The following is a 16,749-nucleotide window of genomic DNA, read 5'->3' as shown; positions in this document are numbered from 1 at the left end:
CCTGTGGTCATGTATGGATGTGAGAGTCGGACTGTGAAGAAGGCTGAGCCCCGAAGAATTGATGCTTTTGAACTGTGGTGTTGGAGAAGACTCTTGAGAGTCCCTTGGACTGCAAGGAGATCCAACCAGTACATTCTGAAGGAGATCAGCCCTGGGATTTCTTTGAAGGGAATGATGCTGAAGCTGAAACTCCAGTACTTTGGCCACCTCATGAGAAGAGTTGACTCACTGGAAAAGACTCTGATGCTGGGAGAGATTGGGGGCAGGAGGAGAAGGGGACGACAGAGGATGAGATGGCTGGATGGCATCACTGACTCGATGGACGTGAGTCTGAGTGAACTCCGGGAGTTGGTGATGGACAGGGGGGCCTGGCGTGCTGCGATTCATGGGGTCGCGAAGAGTCGGACACGACTGAGCGACTGAACTGAACTGAACTGCCACTAATTCACCACTACATTTGGGGCGAAGAAAGGAGGGAAGTGGGACAATTTTAAATATACTGTGATCTTTGAGACAGCTCTATCTACACCTGGGAATTGCTGTTAGACAATTAAGGTTAGTAAAGCTCATTGAATTTCTCAGAGGAAAGGTGTTATTTGAATTATTACCAGATAATTATTGTTAAAAATAACAATAATGTAAGAAATAGGAATTTTACATGTTAGAGACATTATCATTTTAATTTCCAGTTGGGAGGAGGAAAGCCCTGAGGGATCCAGAAACTCTTTTTTTTCCCCATAATGTGCTCTCTGCCAGAAACTCCATGAATTCTGCCTAATGTCGGATGACTTGACAAACTGGCCCTGAATCAGAAGCTAGTCGTGTTGTGTGAACTGGTAGCCAAGTTTTTCAGCTTGAGTTGCTCCTCTGAAAACGACCCTCAGTAGGAAGGTGAGTGTCAGACATAGGATCTGTGGTACCCAGATTGATGTCATCAGCATCACCTGGGAGCCTGTAGAAATGTAGAATCACAGACTCCATCCCCAGACATGCTGAATGAGAAATCCTGGGTGATTCATTTGTTCATCAGCATTTGAGAAAACCAACCTAAAGCATCCTCATCTTCAAATAGAAAAGGAGTCATCGTTTCTGAAAGAGTTCCTCCGCCTGAGATCTCTGCCCCCAGGTCTTGCAGTGACTCTGAACCATCATGGAAACAACATAAACCTCTTTCTTGTGCTGAACTCACAGTGGGAACTAGAAACGTGCTCGTGCTGTGTTGGAGCAGTTGTTGTGTAGTGAAAAGAGCACAGATTTAGAGTCAGTAAGACGTGGGTCTCACACTACCCACAGCTTCCTAATCTTAGAGTAGTTGATTGAGGACTCTGGGTCTCACTTTTCCACATTTATAAAATGGGTATATTAACACCTGCATCACGGCTGAGGATTGAATAAGAACAGATTTACACATAAAAATTCCTCATACAGTCTCTAACAACAGTTAAACATCTAACAAATTATTGTCACTTTTTTTTTTTTGTAAGCTTTTGTCATAGAAGTCCCATCTGTCATTTTAGAATGATTTGGTATGGAAATGGTCATACTAAAGTGAGACCTCCACAGAAAGTTCCTCACAGCAGTCTGTGGCGGCATGTTATATAACAGCCCTGCTCTCTAAGGGCTTCGAGACAGATCTGCAGAGCCATCAACAGTACAGCGGTCTGGAATGGAAATGACCCACTGTCTCCTCTGCCTCTGACACCATCCAGAACCTTGCCAGCTGGGCTCCCAGAGAAGATTCATTTTTACAGCGATGATATAAGAGGCAGAGAGAATAGCTGGATTTCTATGGGGGAAATGTAAGACCCCAGCAGCCTCTTACCTTTTGACTTAAAAACTGAGTACATTGGATATGGATGCCATTGAAAAAGGATAAATATGAAACCTCATGTAGTCAATTTCCCTGGGTCTTTTTTAGAACATCACTACTCCTTAAGCAGTAGAACATGACACACCATGCAGCAGTTCTAATTAAAAACCTTCGGGTGTGTGCTGTGGCAAGAGGGGAAATAAGAAGGAGAGAGGTGACAATTTGCCCAAAAAGGAAAGGAAACTCATAGCAAGAGGCTGTGGAGCTGATAAGAGGAGTTTGATTAAAGGACAGAAAGATTGTGTCTCCACTTAATTATAATATGCGCAATTTAAATCAAATGTTAGACATATTTAAAATGTACACTTACGTAATTACACGATGGATGTGTATGCTTCCAGGTAATTTTTCATTGCAATGTACTAGACATATCAACAAATGATTTCCTCTATCATTTTAATATAGTTGCCAAGGAAGCAAAGAGAAGGAAGCTCTGTCTGGTGACCTGTTGATAATCTATCCAGCCATGTGACGATTTAGTAAGAACTGTGAGGCGCTCTTGAACCCAATTTGCTGTTTATGTGGCTCCTGGGGTGTTATATATAATGGATCTCTCAGTACCTCACATGGCTCCACCATATTGGCCAAGAGAACATGATAACCAGTACCAAGTTTTCCTCTGGGATTAACAGTGAGTAACATGAGTAGCATGCTCACGTGGGGAGGCAGATGGAGTTTTATAGGACTGGTGGCTAGTGCTTAAGAGCTGAGTTCTTCTGGACACATAAAAACTACTGAGATCCCCTGGAAAAGTCTGTTTTCCTCACTTAGGGAAACACTGCTATCTCCATGACATGTTTTATTGGGCTTTCCATCATCAGGTGAAAGAAAATGATTCTGTTTGAGGATGAGGATAGAGAGGAGATTAAACAGTTAATGTTTCTTCTACCACAAGAGAAGAATAAGGGACGAAAATTAGAACAGTCTTGGAAGCAGTCACTATCCTTTTCTACAAGGAGATTGGAGATATAATGAAAGGAAAATAAGTAAACATTTAAACAAACCTATAGGATAAAAGGAGAAGGCAAAGGCACCCCACTCCAGTACTCTTGCCTTGAAAATCCCATGGACAGAGGAGCCTGGTAGGCTGCAGTCCATGGGGTCGCTGAGGGTCGGACACGACTGAGCAACTTCACTTTCACTTTTCACTTTCATGCACTGGAGAAGGAAATGGCAACCCACTCCAGTGTTCTTGCCAGGAGAATCCCAGGGACGGGGGAGCCTGGTGGGCTGCCGTCTCTGGGGTCACACAGAGTCGGACACGACTGAAGTGACTTAGCAGCAACAGCAGCATAGGATAAAAACTGGGCAAAGCTAGGTGGGAAAAGATTTATTGATGTGGCATAATAGCAGGATTGCCAATAGCCTATGTGTCTATAGAAAGATGAATTTAACCGTAGAATTACCGCAGCCTGTTCTCACCTAGAACTTCAGCTGAATGCACTGCTTTTCCAAAGCATGAGAAATTTCTTCATTCTGCTTTTTCACCCTGAGTTGATCACTCCAGTGGTATTTGCAATATTGTCACAAATGTTTCTGCTTGTATTATTAGAAGGGTTTGCTCCCTTGTTCTTTAAATCCACCCTCATTTTTAAAACACTTAACTATAAAAAAGCCATTTATTAGTTTGGTTTATTAAAGAAAGGGAAACAAAGTTCTTCATTTTGTGGAAACCAGTGTATCCTTGCAGATTATGCACCCCAACTCCTCACTCTCTCTGTCTGGTCACTGCTGATGGTCTGCTGGGCCTACTTGTTCTGAGAAAGCACTGGTAGGTATTAGAGATTTGTGACTTTTTCTATCAGTTGTCTTTACTCAGCCACTAGCAAGGATGTGGCATTGAGCAACTCAGTTCCCTTGATCTCCTCATCTGAAAAATGAGGGTTTGGAGTGATGAGCTTCAAGGTCTTTCCAGTTCAGTCTCAGCTTCCATGACTCCAAGAAGCATCTTTATTCCTTTTAAATTTGGATCAGCAGATAGCCGCCGAGTGCTAAGCTGTGTGTAAGGCATTGCGCACAATGGGGTAAAAGAGAGTAAAAATGGTCTCTGCCTTCAAGAAGCTTAAGCAGGAAGAAATATTACACAAATAAATATTAGAGTCCATAAGATATGTAAGGGCTTTCCTGATGGCTCAGACTGTAAAGAATCCAACTGCAATGCCAGAGACCTGTGTTTGACCCCTGGGTCAGGAAGATCCCCTGGAGGAGGAAAGGGCAACCCACTTCAGTATTTTTGCCTGGAGAATTCCATGGACAGAGAAGCCTGGTGGGCTACAGTCCATGGGGACCCAAAGAGTCAGACATAACTAAGCAACTAACGCTTTCTTTTCCTTTTTCATAGAATGTGCAAAGGGAACAGTGCAAAAAGTTCTTTAGGATTCAAGAAAGGGCACTTTGCTTTGGGAAATGTATAAGTGAGATGGTATTTGGATTGCCCTTAAGGAAGCTCTATGCAGATGTTAGGAAAAGGGAGAAAAGACCATGACCCTGATGGGAAGGAATGGAACTTATGCAATGTAGACTGGACTATAGAAAAAAAAAGAAAAGGAAAGGAAATTAGAATGGGGCTATATTGTAGAAACCTTAAATGCCAAGCCAAGAAGTCTGCATTTAATCCAGCAAAGAGCAAAAGAATGATGTATTTAGAATGGTACTTCAGAACAGTAAATGCATTGCTGGTATGAAGGATGAACAAGAAGTAAAGAGAATCTGGAGGAAGGGAAGCCAAGTAGGAGGCACTCACAGAAGTCCAGGCAACAGGTGATAAAGGGATAAAAAGTGAGCATTGATTCACAGCCTGAGTAAAAACCACAGGACTTGGCAGCTTATTGGTTATGGGAAATGAAAGAAAAAGGGGAATTAAACAAGACTCCTCAATTGTAGGCACAAGTAACTGGAAGGAAAGGGTACCAATAGCAGGAAATGGGAAGACTAGAGAAGGCACTTATTTTGAGGGAAAAGCAATGAATTCTGCTTGAAACTTTCTGAGTTGGAAGTGCCTGTGAAGTGTACGATGGAGATGTGAGCTTCTCAAAGTTAGAGGCCCCATCTTATTCATCTTTTCCAGGTGCCTAATAGAGTCTATGTAAACAGTGAATGAATGAACAAACAAACAAATTAATCAATGAACCAATAACCAGCAGTTATTTAGAATAAGTGTCTGGAGCTCTGTAGACAAGTGAGAACTAAAGATAGCCATGTGGGTGTTGTCTATGGACAAGTGATTGTTGAGGCCATGGAGGGTGGGTGTGTAGGCAAAGCTTGTGAAGAGTATCCTGCATTTGGGGAAAGAGAAGAGGCCAAGGAAGGAAGCAGAAGAGAGAGGAGAGAACTGAGAGCAGGAGCGAAGTCAGGATGGTGCCGTATCCTGATGAGAAGGGAGGAGAGCTTCCAGAATAAAGTGGTCATCAGGCCCAGGTGACCAAAGGGCCAAAACCTGGGAAAAGTACCTCTGGGTATGAGTCTCTGAGACAGATGGGAGTCCATTCTGTAACCCCTGAGGCTGCACCTCTCAGGGTTAGAGGATGCAGCAGGAAGCAGCCTGCAGTGAAGGCTGGCAAGAAGGCAAGAGGTCAGAAACACGTTCGGGTCCGTGGGCATCTGTAAGACAGGCAAGAATCTTGGAGCGACAAAGAGGGAGAGACAGGGGAAATGAGCATTGGAGGAGTCAGCTGTAGCCAGGTGGAGGGGCGCCACCCCCGTTTCCCCTCCCCGGGGGTCCCTAACCTCCAGAATCTGATGCCTGACGATCTGAGGTAGAGCTGATGTAATAATAATAGAAATAAAGGAGTGTTAGAAAGTGTTAGTCGCTCAGTCATGTCCAACTTTTTGGGACGCCATGGACTGTAGCCCACCAGGCTCCTCCATTCATGGGATTCTCCAGGCAAGAATACTGGTATGGGTTGCCATTCCCCTCTCCAGGGGATCTTCCGGACCCAGGGATTGAACACAGGTCTCCTGCATTGCTGTCAGACTCTTTACCATCTGAGCCACTAGGGAAGCTCAGAAATAAATAGAAATAAAGTGAGCAATAAATGTAATGCATTTGAATCATCCTGAAACCATCCCCCTCCCCCTGGTCCATTGGAAAATTGTCTTTCACGAAACTGGTCCCTGGTGCCAAAAGGTTGGGGACCACTGCTCTACCCTCACCCTCAGCTCCAACTTAGGACCAACGTCAGCTCCAACGTCAGCTCCTTCAGCCCCATCTGTACTGGCGGGTGCTATTGACGTTCTCACACCAGACAGGCAGTTGGGTAGAAATGCTGAAAATGGGGCCTGGACAACACCATCTCCATCTCCCTCCCCTGACTCGCCAAGTCTCTTGTGCAAAATGCGGAACCAGACTCTCAATCAAGTCCAAGGGTTCTGGCTCTCTCAGAACTAGTGATCTCCATTGTCTCCTCCTTTGACAGCCTTATTTTTGTTTGTCTCTTGTCTGATCCAGATGCAGCCGCTCTGTGTTCCCTGCCCCAATGAACAGCTGCACTAGGCCCAAGCCTTGGAGTGATTTACCTGAAGAGTGACACCATTTATTTGAAAACTACTGTGAGTACATTATGCCTCCAGTGAAAGGCTTCTCAGTTCACTTTGTTTAATTAAAAAAAAAAAGCACCCACAATTGTAAGAGCAGATGAAATTTTAGATGGCTTCATCTCTTGGATGCAGTGATGTAACCAGACTCAGTCCTGAGGTGCCTACACTGGTTCTCGGCTTCCAGCCTGCAGTGCGAGCCCCGGGCAGCATCACACCCGCTTCCCAGGTGGCTGAGCTGAGCTGCACGCACTTTGCAGGGACCGGTGCTGTTCCACTGGGTCACCTGTGCCTCGGCCTGAAGCCGTGGCAGCTCCAGCCCTCTGTGTTTGCCTCTCATCGCCCTTCTGTGCAGCTCTGTTGCATCTCGCTGCAGCTTGTCATTTCACGCTGCCCTGGTCACATTTGTGAGCCAGTTTTCTGTGCTCATGTCCACCTGTGATGTAGCTGCCTCTCTGTGCCCCCATGCTGTGGTCTCCTTGCTACCCAAGGGGCCAACACCCACCCTTGTGTCTGTGGGCTCCTTCAGCCACGTCTCTAAACCATTGTGCCCAGGTCAGCTCTGCCCTCTGGATGCAAGGCTCTGGGTACTCGATTGAGTTCCCTTCAAGTCAGACATTTACATAGGAGAAGTATGACCCCTGCAAGTCGAGTTGAAGAAGTAAGTTGGGGTAGGGGCTGGATGCCAACAGGAAATACTGATGAAAGACTGACATCAAATTTTGATTAATCATTGCTAGAAGTAACAGATAAATATATGCCTTCTTTCACTAGAAAAGCCAGAACTTTAAATTATTTAGAGGCTATGCATGCAAAACAATTATACATTTTAAAACAAAAACTCATGCTGGTTGTACTTGCTCGTTTTCCTGTATGGTGTGAGGCAGGTAACGGGATGGTGTTTTACAGACATCTCTGTTACTGGAAAATGCTAAACCTAGGAAACTAACGTTTTTCCCAGGCTTCAGGTAGGATTTTCACATTCACATTCTCTATGTCTTTAGCTACTCTGGGCACAAATCAAACCCAACGAGGAGGAAGTCAGGGTTTGGATTGTTTTGTTCTGCGTTGCTTTCTGCCTTTAACATTGTCAGTCACCTGGACTGTAATTGGTGGCGGTGGATATGTAGATGAGAATCAGGCCTGCCTGAATGGAGACCAGAACTATCAGACTGATCCACAGGACTAATGGGCTGGAGGGACTGGGGACTAAAGACATGACAAGAGGTCAGAAATGGAGTGTCCTCATTCTGTACCCATGTGAGCAACTTGCTAGTGTAAACACTGTCACCCTTAAGTTCAAGCGGAAGAATGCCTTAGAAATCCCCACATCTGGAGAGCTTTCCGAGTATGTTTCCATCACAGAGCACAGTACCGCAAACACAAGGGCACAGCTGGTCTCAGAGTCTCAGCCTGGTTTATCCTTTGGGAGGGAAAGGATTCTGGATAGAATCAGGACAGAAATTGGGACCTAAGGTTTCCTAAAAATTCCTAGGAAGCCTACAAGGGAGCCTCTGTGCTGAACACCAGTGCCTGTGTTCATGATTTGCGGGACCTTGAGGGGGGAGACGTTGGGTTCTAATTCTTGCTGCCTTTGCTTTTCCTAAGCTCAGCTTCCTCATATGTAAAAGAGAAATAATAATAAAAAAACTTACAGAGTCTTGCTTGGTGCAAAACCTTCATTCAATAAGGTGAATATGCTATAAACATCACTCAGACGCTCAGTCGTGTCCGACTCTTTGTGACCCCATGGACTGCAGTCCTCCAGGCTCCTCTGGCCATGGAATTCTCCCGGCAAGAATACGGGCAGCCTGCAGTTGCCATTTCCTCCTCCAGGGTATCTTCCCAACCCAGGGATCGAACCGACATCTCTTAAGTCTCCTCCATTGGCAGGCGGATTCTTTACAAAGTAGCACCACCTGGGAAACCTTGTATGGTATAAGAATGTGTTCTATTTACAAGTGAATCCCTCTCTATGTGTTTACAATACCCGGGTGAAGTCTCAAGCCTTGAAGGGTGGATAGGGAGGAGGTAAGTGTTAGATTTTAAAACCTACCTACTCCCATAACAGCTGCACAACCAGGCTCAGCAACCTGCCTACTTACCTGGATTGTTGCGATGACTAAATGAGATAATACATGTATAGTGTCTGGCACAGCAGACATGAGTATATTTACTCAGTCAACTAAAATTTACTGGGTATTTGCCAAGTGCCAGGCACTGTTCTAGGGACCAGAAGCATGGCAGCAAATAAAACAAACCTAAATCCCTGCTCTCACAGAGCTTATGTTCAGTTTTCTTCCCCCACAAGTTGCAAATAGACAAAATAGGCACTTGGACACCAAGAGAGAATTGCTTTCATTTTATTGCTGTGTCTTCCCTTCCGGAAAGTATAATGGGAGAAAAGGTAAAGGATATGGAGAGGGGAGACACAGTTTGCTAATTCATCCCTCCCTCACCCCTGACACACATGCAAAACCATAGAACATTCCCTGCCCTGATACATGGCCCAAGAGACCCATGTTTCCAGATTACGACACCCAGGCTGCCTTTTTCTCCGGCTACCTTTGAATTTGGCCAAAAGGAGTTAGAAGATGTTTGCTCCTTGGAAGAAAAGCTATGACAAACCTAGACAGTGTATTAAAAAGCAGAGACATCACTTTGCCAGCAAAGGTCTATATAGTCAAAGCTATGGCTTTTCCAGTAGTCATGCACAGATGTGAGAGTTGGACCATGAAGATGGCTGAGCACCAAAGAATTGATGCTTTCGAACTGTGGTGCTGGAGAAGACTGTTCAGAGTTCCTTGTACAGCAAGGAGTTCAAACCAGTCAATCCTAAAGAAAATCAACCCTGAATATTTGTTGGAAGGACTAATGCTGAAGCTGAAGCTCCAGTAATTTGGCACCTAATGCAAAGAGCTGACTCGTAGAAAAGACCCTGATGCTGGGAAAGATTGAAGGCAGGAGGAGAAGCGGGTAACAGAGGATGAGATGATTGGATGGCGTCACTGACTCAATGGACATGAGCTTGAGCAAACTCCAGGAGATGGTGAAGGACAAGGAAGCCTGGTGTGCTGCAGTCCATGGGGTCACAAAGAGTCGGACACAACTCAGCAACAACAACAATAGGAAGCATTAGCAAGAGACAGGAGAGTACGGTCAGGGTACTTCTCAGTCAGGCCCCTTCCCAGCTCCAGTTCTGACTGGACGTGGGGAGCTCCATACCTTTCCTCACCCCCTGGGTTTAGCAGTTTAAAGCTGAGATTAACAACCACGCACTATCGCTAGTCCTCGGTGCCTCGCTTCCCTTGAGGGTCCTTTAACCTCCTCTGTACCTCAGTAGACAGTCCTTTCATTAAACTCTCTTCAGTTAAAACCTTTCAGTATGCCATCTGTTTCTTGCCAAGATCCTGACTGATACAGTGAGGGAGAAATATACTGAAAAACATTGTAAATCAACCTTGCCAAGAAGGTTAAAAAAATTGAAATAAAATATTTGAATCATGAAAACATCTTAAATGGATCTGAGAACATTAGACCAAGCGGTGAAAGGATAAACTGTAAGAAAATGTGATAAGCTAGAGTGCCAAAGGTTGGTTTCTATGAATAGACCATAGTGCTCAGGTTTGATGGGCTTCTCTAGGCCAAGTGTAGCTTGCTTGACCCCCAACTTCAAGCGGAGCTAATGGTGTAGTAGCAGCAATGACAAACACATGAACAGAAAGAAGGTGTCAGGAGGGTGATACCATAAAAAAAAAAAGAAAAAAAGTGTTGAAGAGGAGACTGCTTATCCTAGCATTCTTTCTGCCTTTGCTACAATTATAGTCCATTTGCCCCTGCCCAAATCTAGATATTTGAAAAGATGACTAAGATAAAAGAATTGCCTCCTTCCAGCGGAAATTAAAACTGCACAACCGACACTCTGTGGAAGAGCTACCCTCCCAGGGCACTGACTGTGTGCCAGCGCTGTGCCCATCACTCAACAGGAATTATTTAATCTTCACATCACCTTCCCAGATGGTGCTAGTGGTAAAGAACCCGCCTGCCAATGCAGGAAACACAAGAGACCTAGGTTCAATCCCTGGGTTGGGAAGATCCCCTGGGGAAGGAAATTGTAACCCACTCCAGTATTCTTGCCTGGAGAATTGCAGGGACAGAGGAGCCTGGCAGGCTACAGTCCAGGGGGTCACAAAGAGTCAAACATGACTGAAGCGACTTAGCATTGTATAGCATAGCAGCCCTAGAATGTTTATTATTTCCATTTTACAGATGAGGAAACTGAGGCCCAGAGAGGCAGAGGAATCTGCCTCAGGTACACGGCTACTGGATGGTAGAGCTCAGTTCTACTGGCAGCCCCCACTGAGGTGGTTTGTTACCACCTCCGCTGTGCCCTCCTCCCCAAATACTGTGCTAAGCCTCTTCCATGTATTATTGGGAAGCAGAACAAGGAAAAGATTACCACACCAAAAAGATGTGTGGGACAGGTGGGGCAGGGGTCAAAATTGTCATGATCCAGTGACTCAGTATTTATTAAAAAGGAGTTCTAATTCTTTTCCACCCAACCAGGCTGATGAGTGGAAGGCATGTTAATGTGCAGGAGAGGGTGGGAGCCCAGTGAAGAGAGAAAATTGGTGAAGGGAACACTCTCCCTCAGCAGCCCCTGGAGACTGATGAGAGCTCACAGAGATAAAATATTTATTTTCCATATGTCGCAGAGAGCATTGCCATCGCTGTATGTGTGCAATATGTGCAAAGAAGTGTGAAATCTATACATCAAATGCCACCAATCTAGTTAATTTCCATGCAGTTAACATGCTTATTACCTACCATCTCCTCAATATGTTTTCATGTATATTTCTTGCCACATACAATATGGTCTAGTAAGGAAAGAGCCAACATCACCCACAACCTTACTCACTGCTATGTTTCAGCCCCAGACTTGTTGCCATGGCCAGCACAATGAGAGTTAAATACCAGTAGATCCTGCTGGCCAGCTCAACCGCCCGTCACCTTAAATCGCCTTCCCACTCCTCGAAGCAGCCTTTTTCTCATAACAGAAATGTTTGCTGTGGGGAAATGAAAATGTTTTTGTTCTCTTTGGATAACTGGGAGATAGTCAGCATGTCAGAACTGACCGTTGAAAGGCAGGTGCCTGTGGCCACACTTTTTTTTTTTGAAAGCAGAGCTCCACCAGTGTGGCGGGAGGAAGTGCACAGTGATTGGTCTGTTTCTCTGTGGAAATGTTCAGGGTACACCCAGTTTTGCTTTGCATATATTTACGAAACATCTGCCCTTTTCTTGTTCTTAAATCCTTCCCCCTTACCAGCCCCTTTCCCCTTTCTCCCAATTTCTCCCTTTGTTGTCGTTGGCTCGTCTAACTTTTTCATTGGAGCTTTCATTTTCCGGTTGAGGGGCGACTTCATCAGAGTGTATAATTTTAACATTGAGGAGGGAGGGAGGGAGAGAGGGAAAGGGAGTGTGGGAAGTGGGAGGCGAGAGAGAGAGGGAGAGAGAGAGAAACAGAAAAGAAAGAAGGAAGCTAAGCGGCCAGAGAGCTTGGCAAACCAACCTTTGGCATGGTGACCAGGAGGAAGGTTCTGGTCTGGTGGGGAGTTTGCCTGACACGCTGCCTGGAGTCAGCTGGTACGCTGCTGCCCTCTAAAGGCTCCAGGGACTAGTACACAGCTTCCGAGGCTTGGTGAGACTTGCCCTCGAATATGCCATGTTCATGTAATTCTTTTACACGACCAAAGAAGGTATTTTCAATTAATTACTACAGGACTTCCTTTTTCCTCCTCAATAAAATATGAGCTGCAAAACTAGGGTCAAAATGACAGCACCTGTGCATGTCTAAATGTAGATGGTTGCTATGTTTTAGAGTTTCTCAGCTCTGGAAAAAGCAGTCCACTATTAGAGAGAGTGAGATGGAAAACGCTTTGTTTCTAAGGTCAGTGAATGTCTCTCTGGTATGTGCAGTTGGGAAATAGCCCAGTGGTCTAAGAACAAGGAAAGGGATTTTAGGCAAATGAAGGAGTGAGCCAAAAGGTTGAGTTTTCAATATTCTCTATTGGCAGAGATGGTTTCAGTGTCTTGTGCTATGAATGGTCCCCAGAGGTGATCCTTGAGATGACAGACAGGAGGGTATGATGCAAGATGTCAGGTGGGAGGCAGCATCAAATCTAGAGAAGGAAGCGATGCCATCTATAGAAAGAACAGTACAACTTCTGCAAAGTTAAAATCAAAGAGTAATGTTGGTGGGCTGGTCATACACTCACGTTTGAAAGATAGCTTCTTCAATTTCCTGAAAGAAACCAAGGAAATCAGTACATCTGAAACTAGCCTAGACCTTATTTATGAACATCAGAAATAAACTTTTTATGTTACATGATGTCTGTCATTAGTGTTTCATCTCGATATTTAAATGACCCATGAGGACCAGCCTAGCTTCAGTGGGCATAACGGTCCTACTCTTATCAAATGTACTGCATGGATTCCAAGGAAAACAGCCTGTCAAGGTAGATTTCCCTGCTGCATAAAGAGTAGGAAACTTAATTTGGATTCAGACTATAACTATTCTCAAAATATACTTTAATTTCAACTCAATTTCATTCCATCAACAAAACCATATATTGAATGACAGCTTTGTCTAAGCTACTCTGCTTAACGGTATACTCTAGACAGCAGATCTGGGAGGGGCAGAAACCAGGCTTGTTTTATTTCCAGGCCCATGCTGGCACATTGCAGGCACATAGTAAGTATTTGTGGAATGAATACATGAATAAATGAATAGGTGGAGGGAAGGAAGGAGGAACGAATGGGTGAACGCAGGGAATTCAGAAATAACTATGATGCTTTTTACCCTCAGAGTAGAATTCCATGCAGTCTCACATGCATGGAATTCACCTGGAGCTGTCAGCCTGACATGGTCATTCAGATCAGTGATGGCAAAGCTGTGGCAGCAGAGAAGTCAAGGAGGATGGGGGTCAGAAAGTAAACAGCAGTCTAAATAAAAAGTGTTAAGGTGATAGCAATGCACACAGAAAGGAAACTTAGGTGTGCAAAATATGAAGGCTGCACAATTGTCAGGACTTGACAAAATGGCTTTAAGGCAGAGGAAGATGTGTGACCCGGAGGTGTCCAACACGGTGACAAGCCTGGCGACAGACAGTGGTGAGTGGGATAGGGACTGGAGAGGAAGCGCTGATTTTCATGAAGAAAAAGCAGCTGGGTACTTCCTTACACTGAAAACCAGAAACCAGTTCCTAGAGGCCCACATAGACACTCAAGATTTGGAGGTTCATTCCTTAGTCACCGTTCAACAGTAAAGGATTGCAGTTTGTTGCTTTTGTATTGGCTTCCTCCATCCTAAAAATACGTCTAAACACTCTCCCTCTATTTTCATCTTCACCGTGCCATCTCTGCCTCCTGCCCTCTGGAAAAGCAGATTTGATTTCACAACCTGTTGGACCAGAAACACAGCATGCTAATTCATAACACCATATTCTGCGAGGGCAGATTTAACTACCCAGTACAACAAATTTCAATACAAAATATTCTGTATAACAAGTCCATTGCCATGCTTAGGGAAACAAAGGAAACATGGGAACAGACCCACTTACAACAAATTCTGTACCACACATAATCTTCTACCAGAAAATATTTTTTACAAATACTTTTTCTGTTCACTATACTATGATGATAGGAAAAGCTTAGAGCCAAGGAAACTGGTGGGGGTGGGTGGGATGGTGTTCAGAGTATGACAAATAATTTGGTTTGACCAGGGCCAAGGGTGCATGCAGCGTAAGCTAAGTACGTATTCATTTCTATCAGTTGCACGGTCCTAGGCAGAGGAGCTGACTGATGGTTGAGCGCTGCCACTTCCTATTTCTGGTTCCAAATCACAATTACTTTCTACTTCCCTTCACCCTTCTTTTCCCAAACACACACACTCCTGCACTCCAGGATCATGCACTAAATTATTTTTTAAAAAGGGAATCTTAGGCTTCAGATGAGTAAAGAGTGGGAATAGAGGATCTCTATGTGACATCTTTCTTCTTTACCTGCTGGAGTCTAAGCTCTTCTTTTCACTTTTCGTTTGCTGCTCTAAACAGTTTTTCATCACTATCCCTCTCGTTGGTACAGCCTGCAAGTTTAGATTGTGATTTGAAATTATGTGTTGATCTAAAACAAAATCTATTAACAGCAAGAAAATTGACTGTTCCGTAATGTGTTCCATGAATAGAAGCTGAAAACCAGAAGGAACCTTTAAGGCCTTCTAATCCAAGCCCTTTATTTTACAGATGAGGAAACTGAAGCCCAGAGAGGTGAAGTGAGGTGCCCAAGTGCCACACAGCAAGTTAGAGGCACAGCTAGTACCATAGCTCAAGTCTCCTGACTCCCAGTCCAGTGCTCCTCCCATTACTCCACGGGTCCTGTCTCTAAGCTTCCTGACAAATGCTAGAACGGTAAAGCCTCCACTAGTATTTTTCCAGACCATGTTAAAACTCTTACGGGGGGAAGAAAGGATGCTTTCTTGGATAATGTCAGCCATACGTAGCTCAAGCTGTCTAAAGTTCTGGGACAGGGTCTTTTTATGCAGCCAACAGAGTCCAAATGTGGTGCTGTTTGCTTGGCCCATATGCTTTCATGTGTTCCCAGTTAGGCCATTACTGGAGGGAAAAAAAAAAAAAAACAAGAATCAGCTTGTTTTAAAACAAGGGACATACTGGACTCCTTCCCATCCCCCCTCAGAAAAAAAAAAATCAAGTTATCTTTAACAGATTCTAAAAATGCCTTTTCCCAAATATGCAGTCAGTTCCTTCAAAGGGCCCTTTGTTTATTTTCAGGAAGAAACCCAAGACAGCTGAAAACCAGAAGGCATCTGAGGAGAATGAGATTACTCAGCCGGGTGGATCCAGCGCCAAGCCGGGCCTTCCCTGCCTGAACTTTGAAGCTGTTTTGTCTCCAGGCCCAGCCCTCATCCACTCAACACATTCACTGACAAACTCGCACGCTCATCCCGGGTCATCTGACTGTGAGTACACCACTTACACCATGAGGTGATGGTGTCTTCACGGTTCTTGGAGCAGGCTTCTCCCCCTGGGTCCCGGCTTTTCTGCATTCAGAGCAAGCTGTTTCCATTTGGTCTTCCAAAGTAGCCCAAAGTAACTTGCCACCATTTTGAGTCAGCCAACATCTATATTTTCAAAGCTAGAGTGTGTTTTAAAACCAGGTGACGCCTTTTGGCCTCAAAAGGCGGATTAATTACATGAACCGCATTCTCTTTCATAACATTAACTCAAAAACAGAAGCCGTGTTGCTATTTTCTAATTATTCTTTTGTCCCCGTGATCTGAATAATGGTACTTCCACCATGACGAAATTCAATGACCAAATATGGACCTCAAAAGGAAACTTCCATTTTGAAATTACATAACACAAGTCAGCTTTGCATTAGTTATTGTAGCTTGGCTGAATTTCTCTTTCCAGTTTTTAATTTATTTTGAAGTGGTTAAAGGACAGCATAAATTTACAGAAGAAAAGAGAATGGCTTCCAAGAATTCAGAAGCCACCCAGACTTCACGTAGCCAATAAGAACTCAGGTTAAAAATATTTTTTAATTAAAAAAACTGCCTACAGGCTAAATTTGGAAATGGGCAGCTTAATGAGATTGTCGCTATTGAAATCACTCCATTGCTGTTTATTTTCGCTGTCTTCCCACTAATCTGAGAGTCACTTCTTCAAATTCTATTTTAAGAAAGTTGATAAATCACGTTTAGAAGATATTTTCTCTTTCTGAAACATAGCTCAGTTCTTCAGAGAGAGCAACACGTGTGTTGACGATGGAAGGAAGTAGGGTAACTTGGAGCCCATTGGGAAAGAATATTCCTTTTATTCCAACAGCTATTCAGAACTGACCTCCACAGTGATGTCAGGCAGAAAGCTGGAGTCTTCTTTGGATTAAGCTAAGACCAAGAAAGTTTTCTTTTCAAAAAAGAACTCCATTTATCCTGTCCACAAAGCAAAAATTATTAATTAGGAAATGAGATTCTAAATCTCCTATTGTTATTTTTCTGACAAAGCAAACATAAAACTTTGCAGAAAGGGCAAGAGGTGAATGAGGCTGGGACATTCCATCCTGTACTTTCTTCATCATAATAACCTCTAGATAAAGGGACCCCACCTTGTTCTGCTCATGATCGAGATGAGACCACACTTCAGCTGTCGCAAGAAAACGAAACGAGAAATAACAAAAGCCAAGTCTCTGCAACCTGTGTGCATTGTACCAAGCTGCTGATTCCACAGAGAAACTTTGGGGTCAGAAGCGGGGACTGTGTTCTGTGGACC

The 16,749-nt window shown here is 44.2% G+C and overlaps 1 protein-coding gene across 2 annotated transcripts in view; it reads left to right on the top strand.

Moving 5' to 3' along the window:
- ZBTB20 (zinc finger and BTB domain containing 20) overlaps positions 1–16,749 on the top strand; it is an 851,623-nt gene that overhangs the window by 784,617 nt on the left and 50,257 nt on the right. Inside the window, exons 2-4 of one of the 2 annotated variants that reach the window (XM_010845359.1) lie at positions 6,318–6,418; positions 14,704–14,868; positions 15,250–15,437. In XM_010845359.1, the coding sequence (XP_010843661.1) occupies positions 14,858–14,868; positions 15,250–15,437 (199 nt within the window). In that variant the 5' untranslated portion in view covers positions 6,318–6,418; positions 14,704–14,857. Of the gene's footprint in view, positions 1–6,317; positions 6,419–14,703; positions 14,869–15,249; positions 15,438–16,749 lie in introns of those variants that run through there. The other variant, XR_825707.1, reaches the window with a different exon arrangement.

This window comes from Bison bison, unplaced genomic scaffold (assembly GCF_000754665.1).
Source record: "Bison bison bison isolate TAMUID 2011002044 unplaced genomic scaffold, Bison_UMD1.0 scf7180017864215, whole genome shotgun sequence".
Lineage (NCBI taxonomy): Eukaryota > Metazoa > Chordata > Mammalia > Artiodactyla > Bovidae > Bison > Bison bison.
Note: the sequence above shows the minus strand (reverse complement) of the source record. Positions and strands in the feature narration are given on the sequence as shown.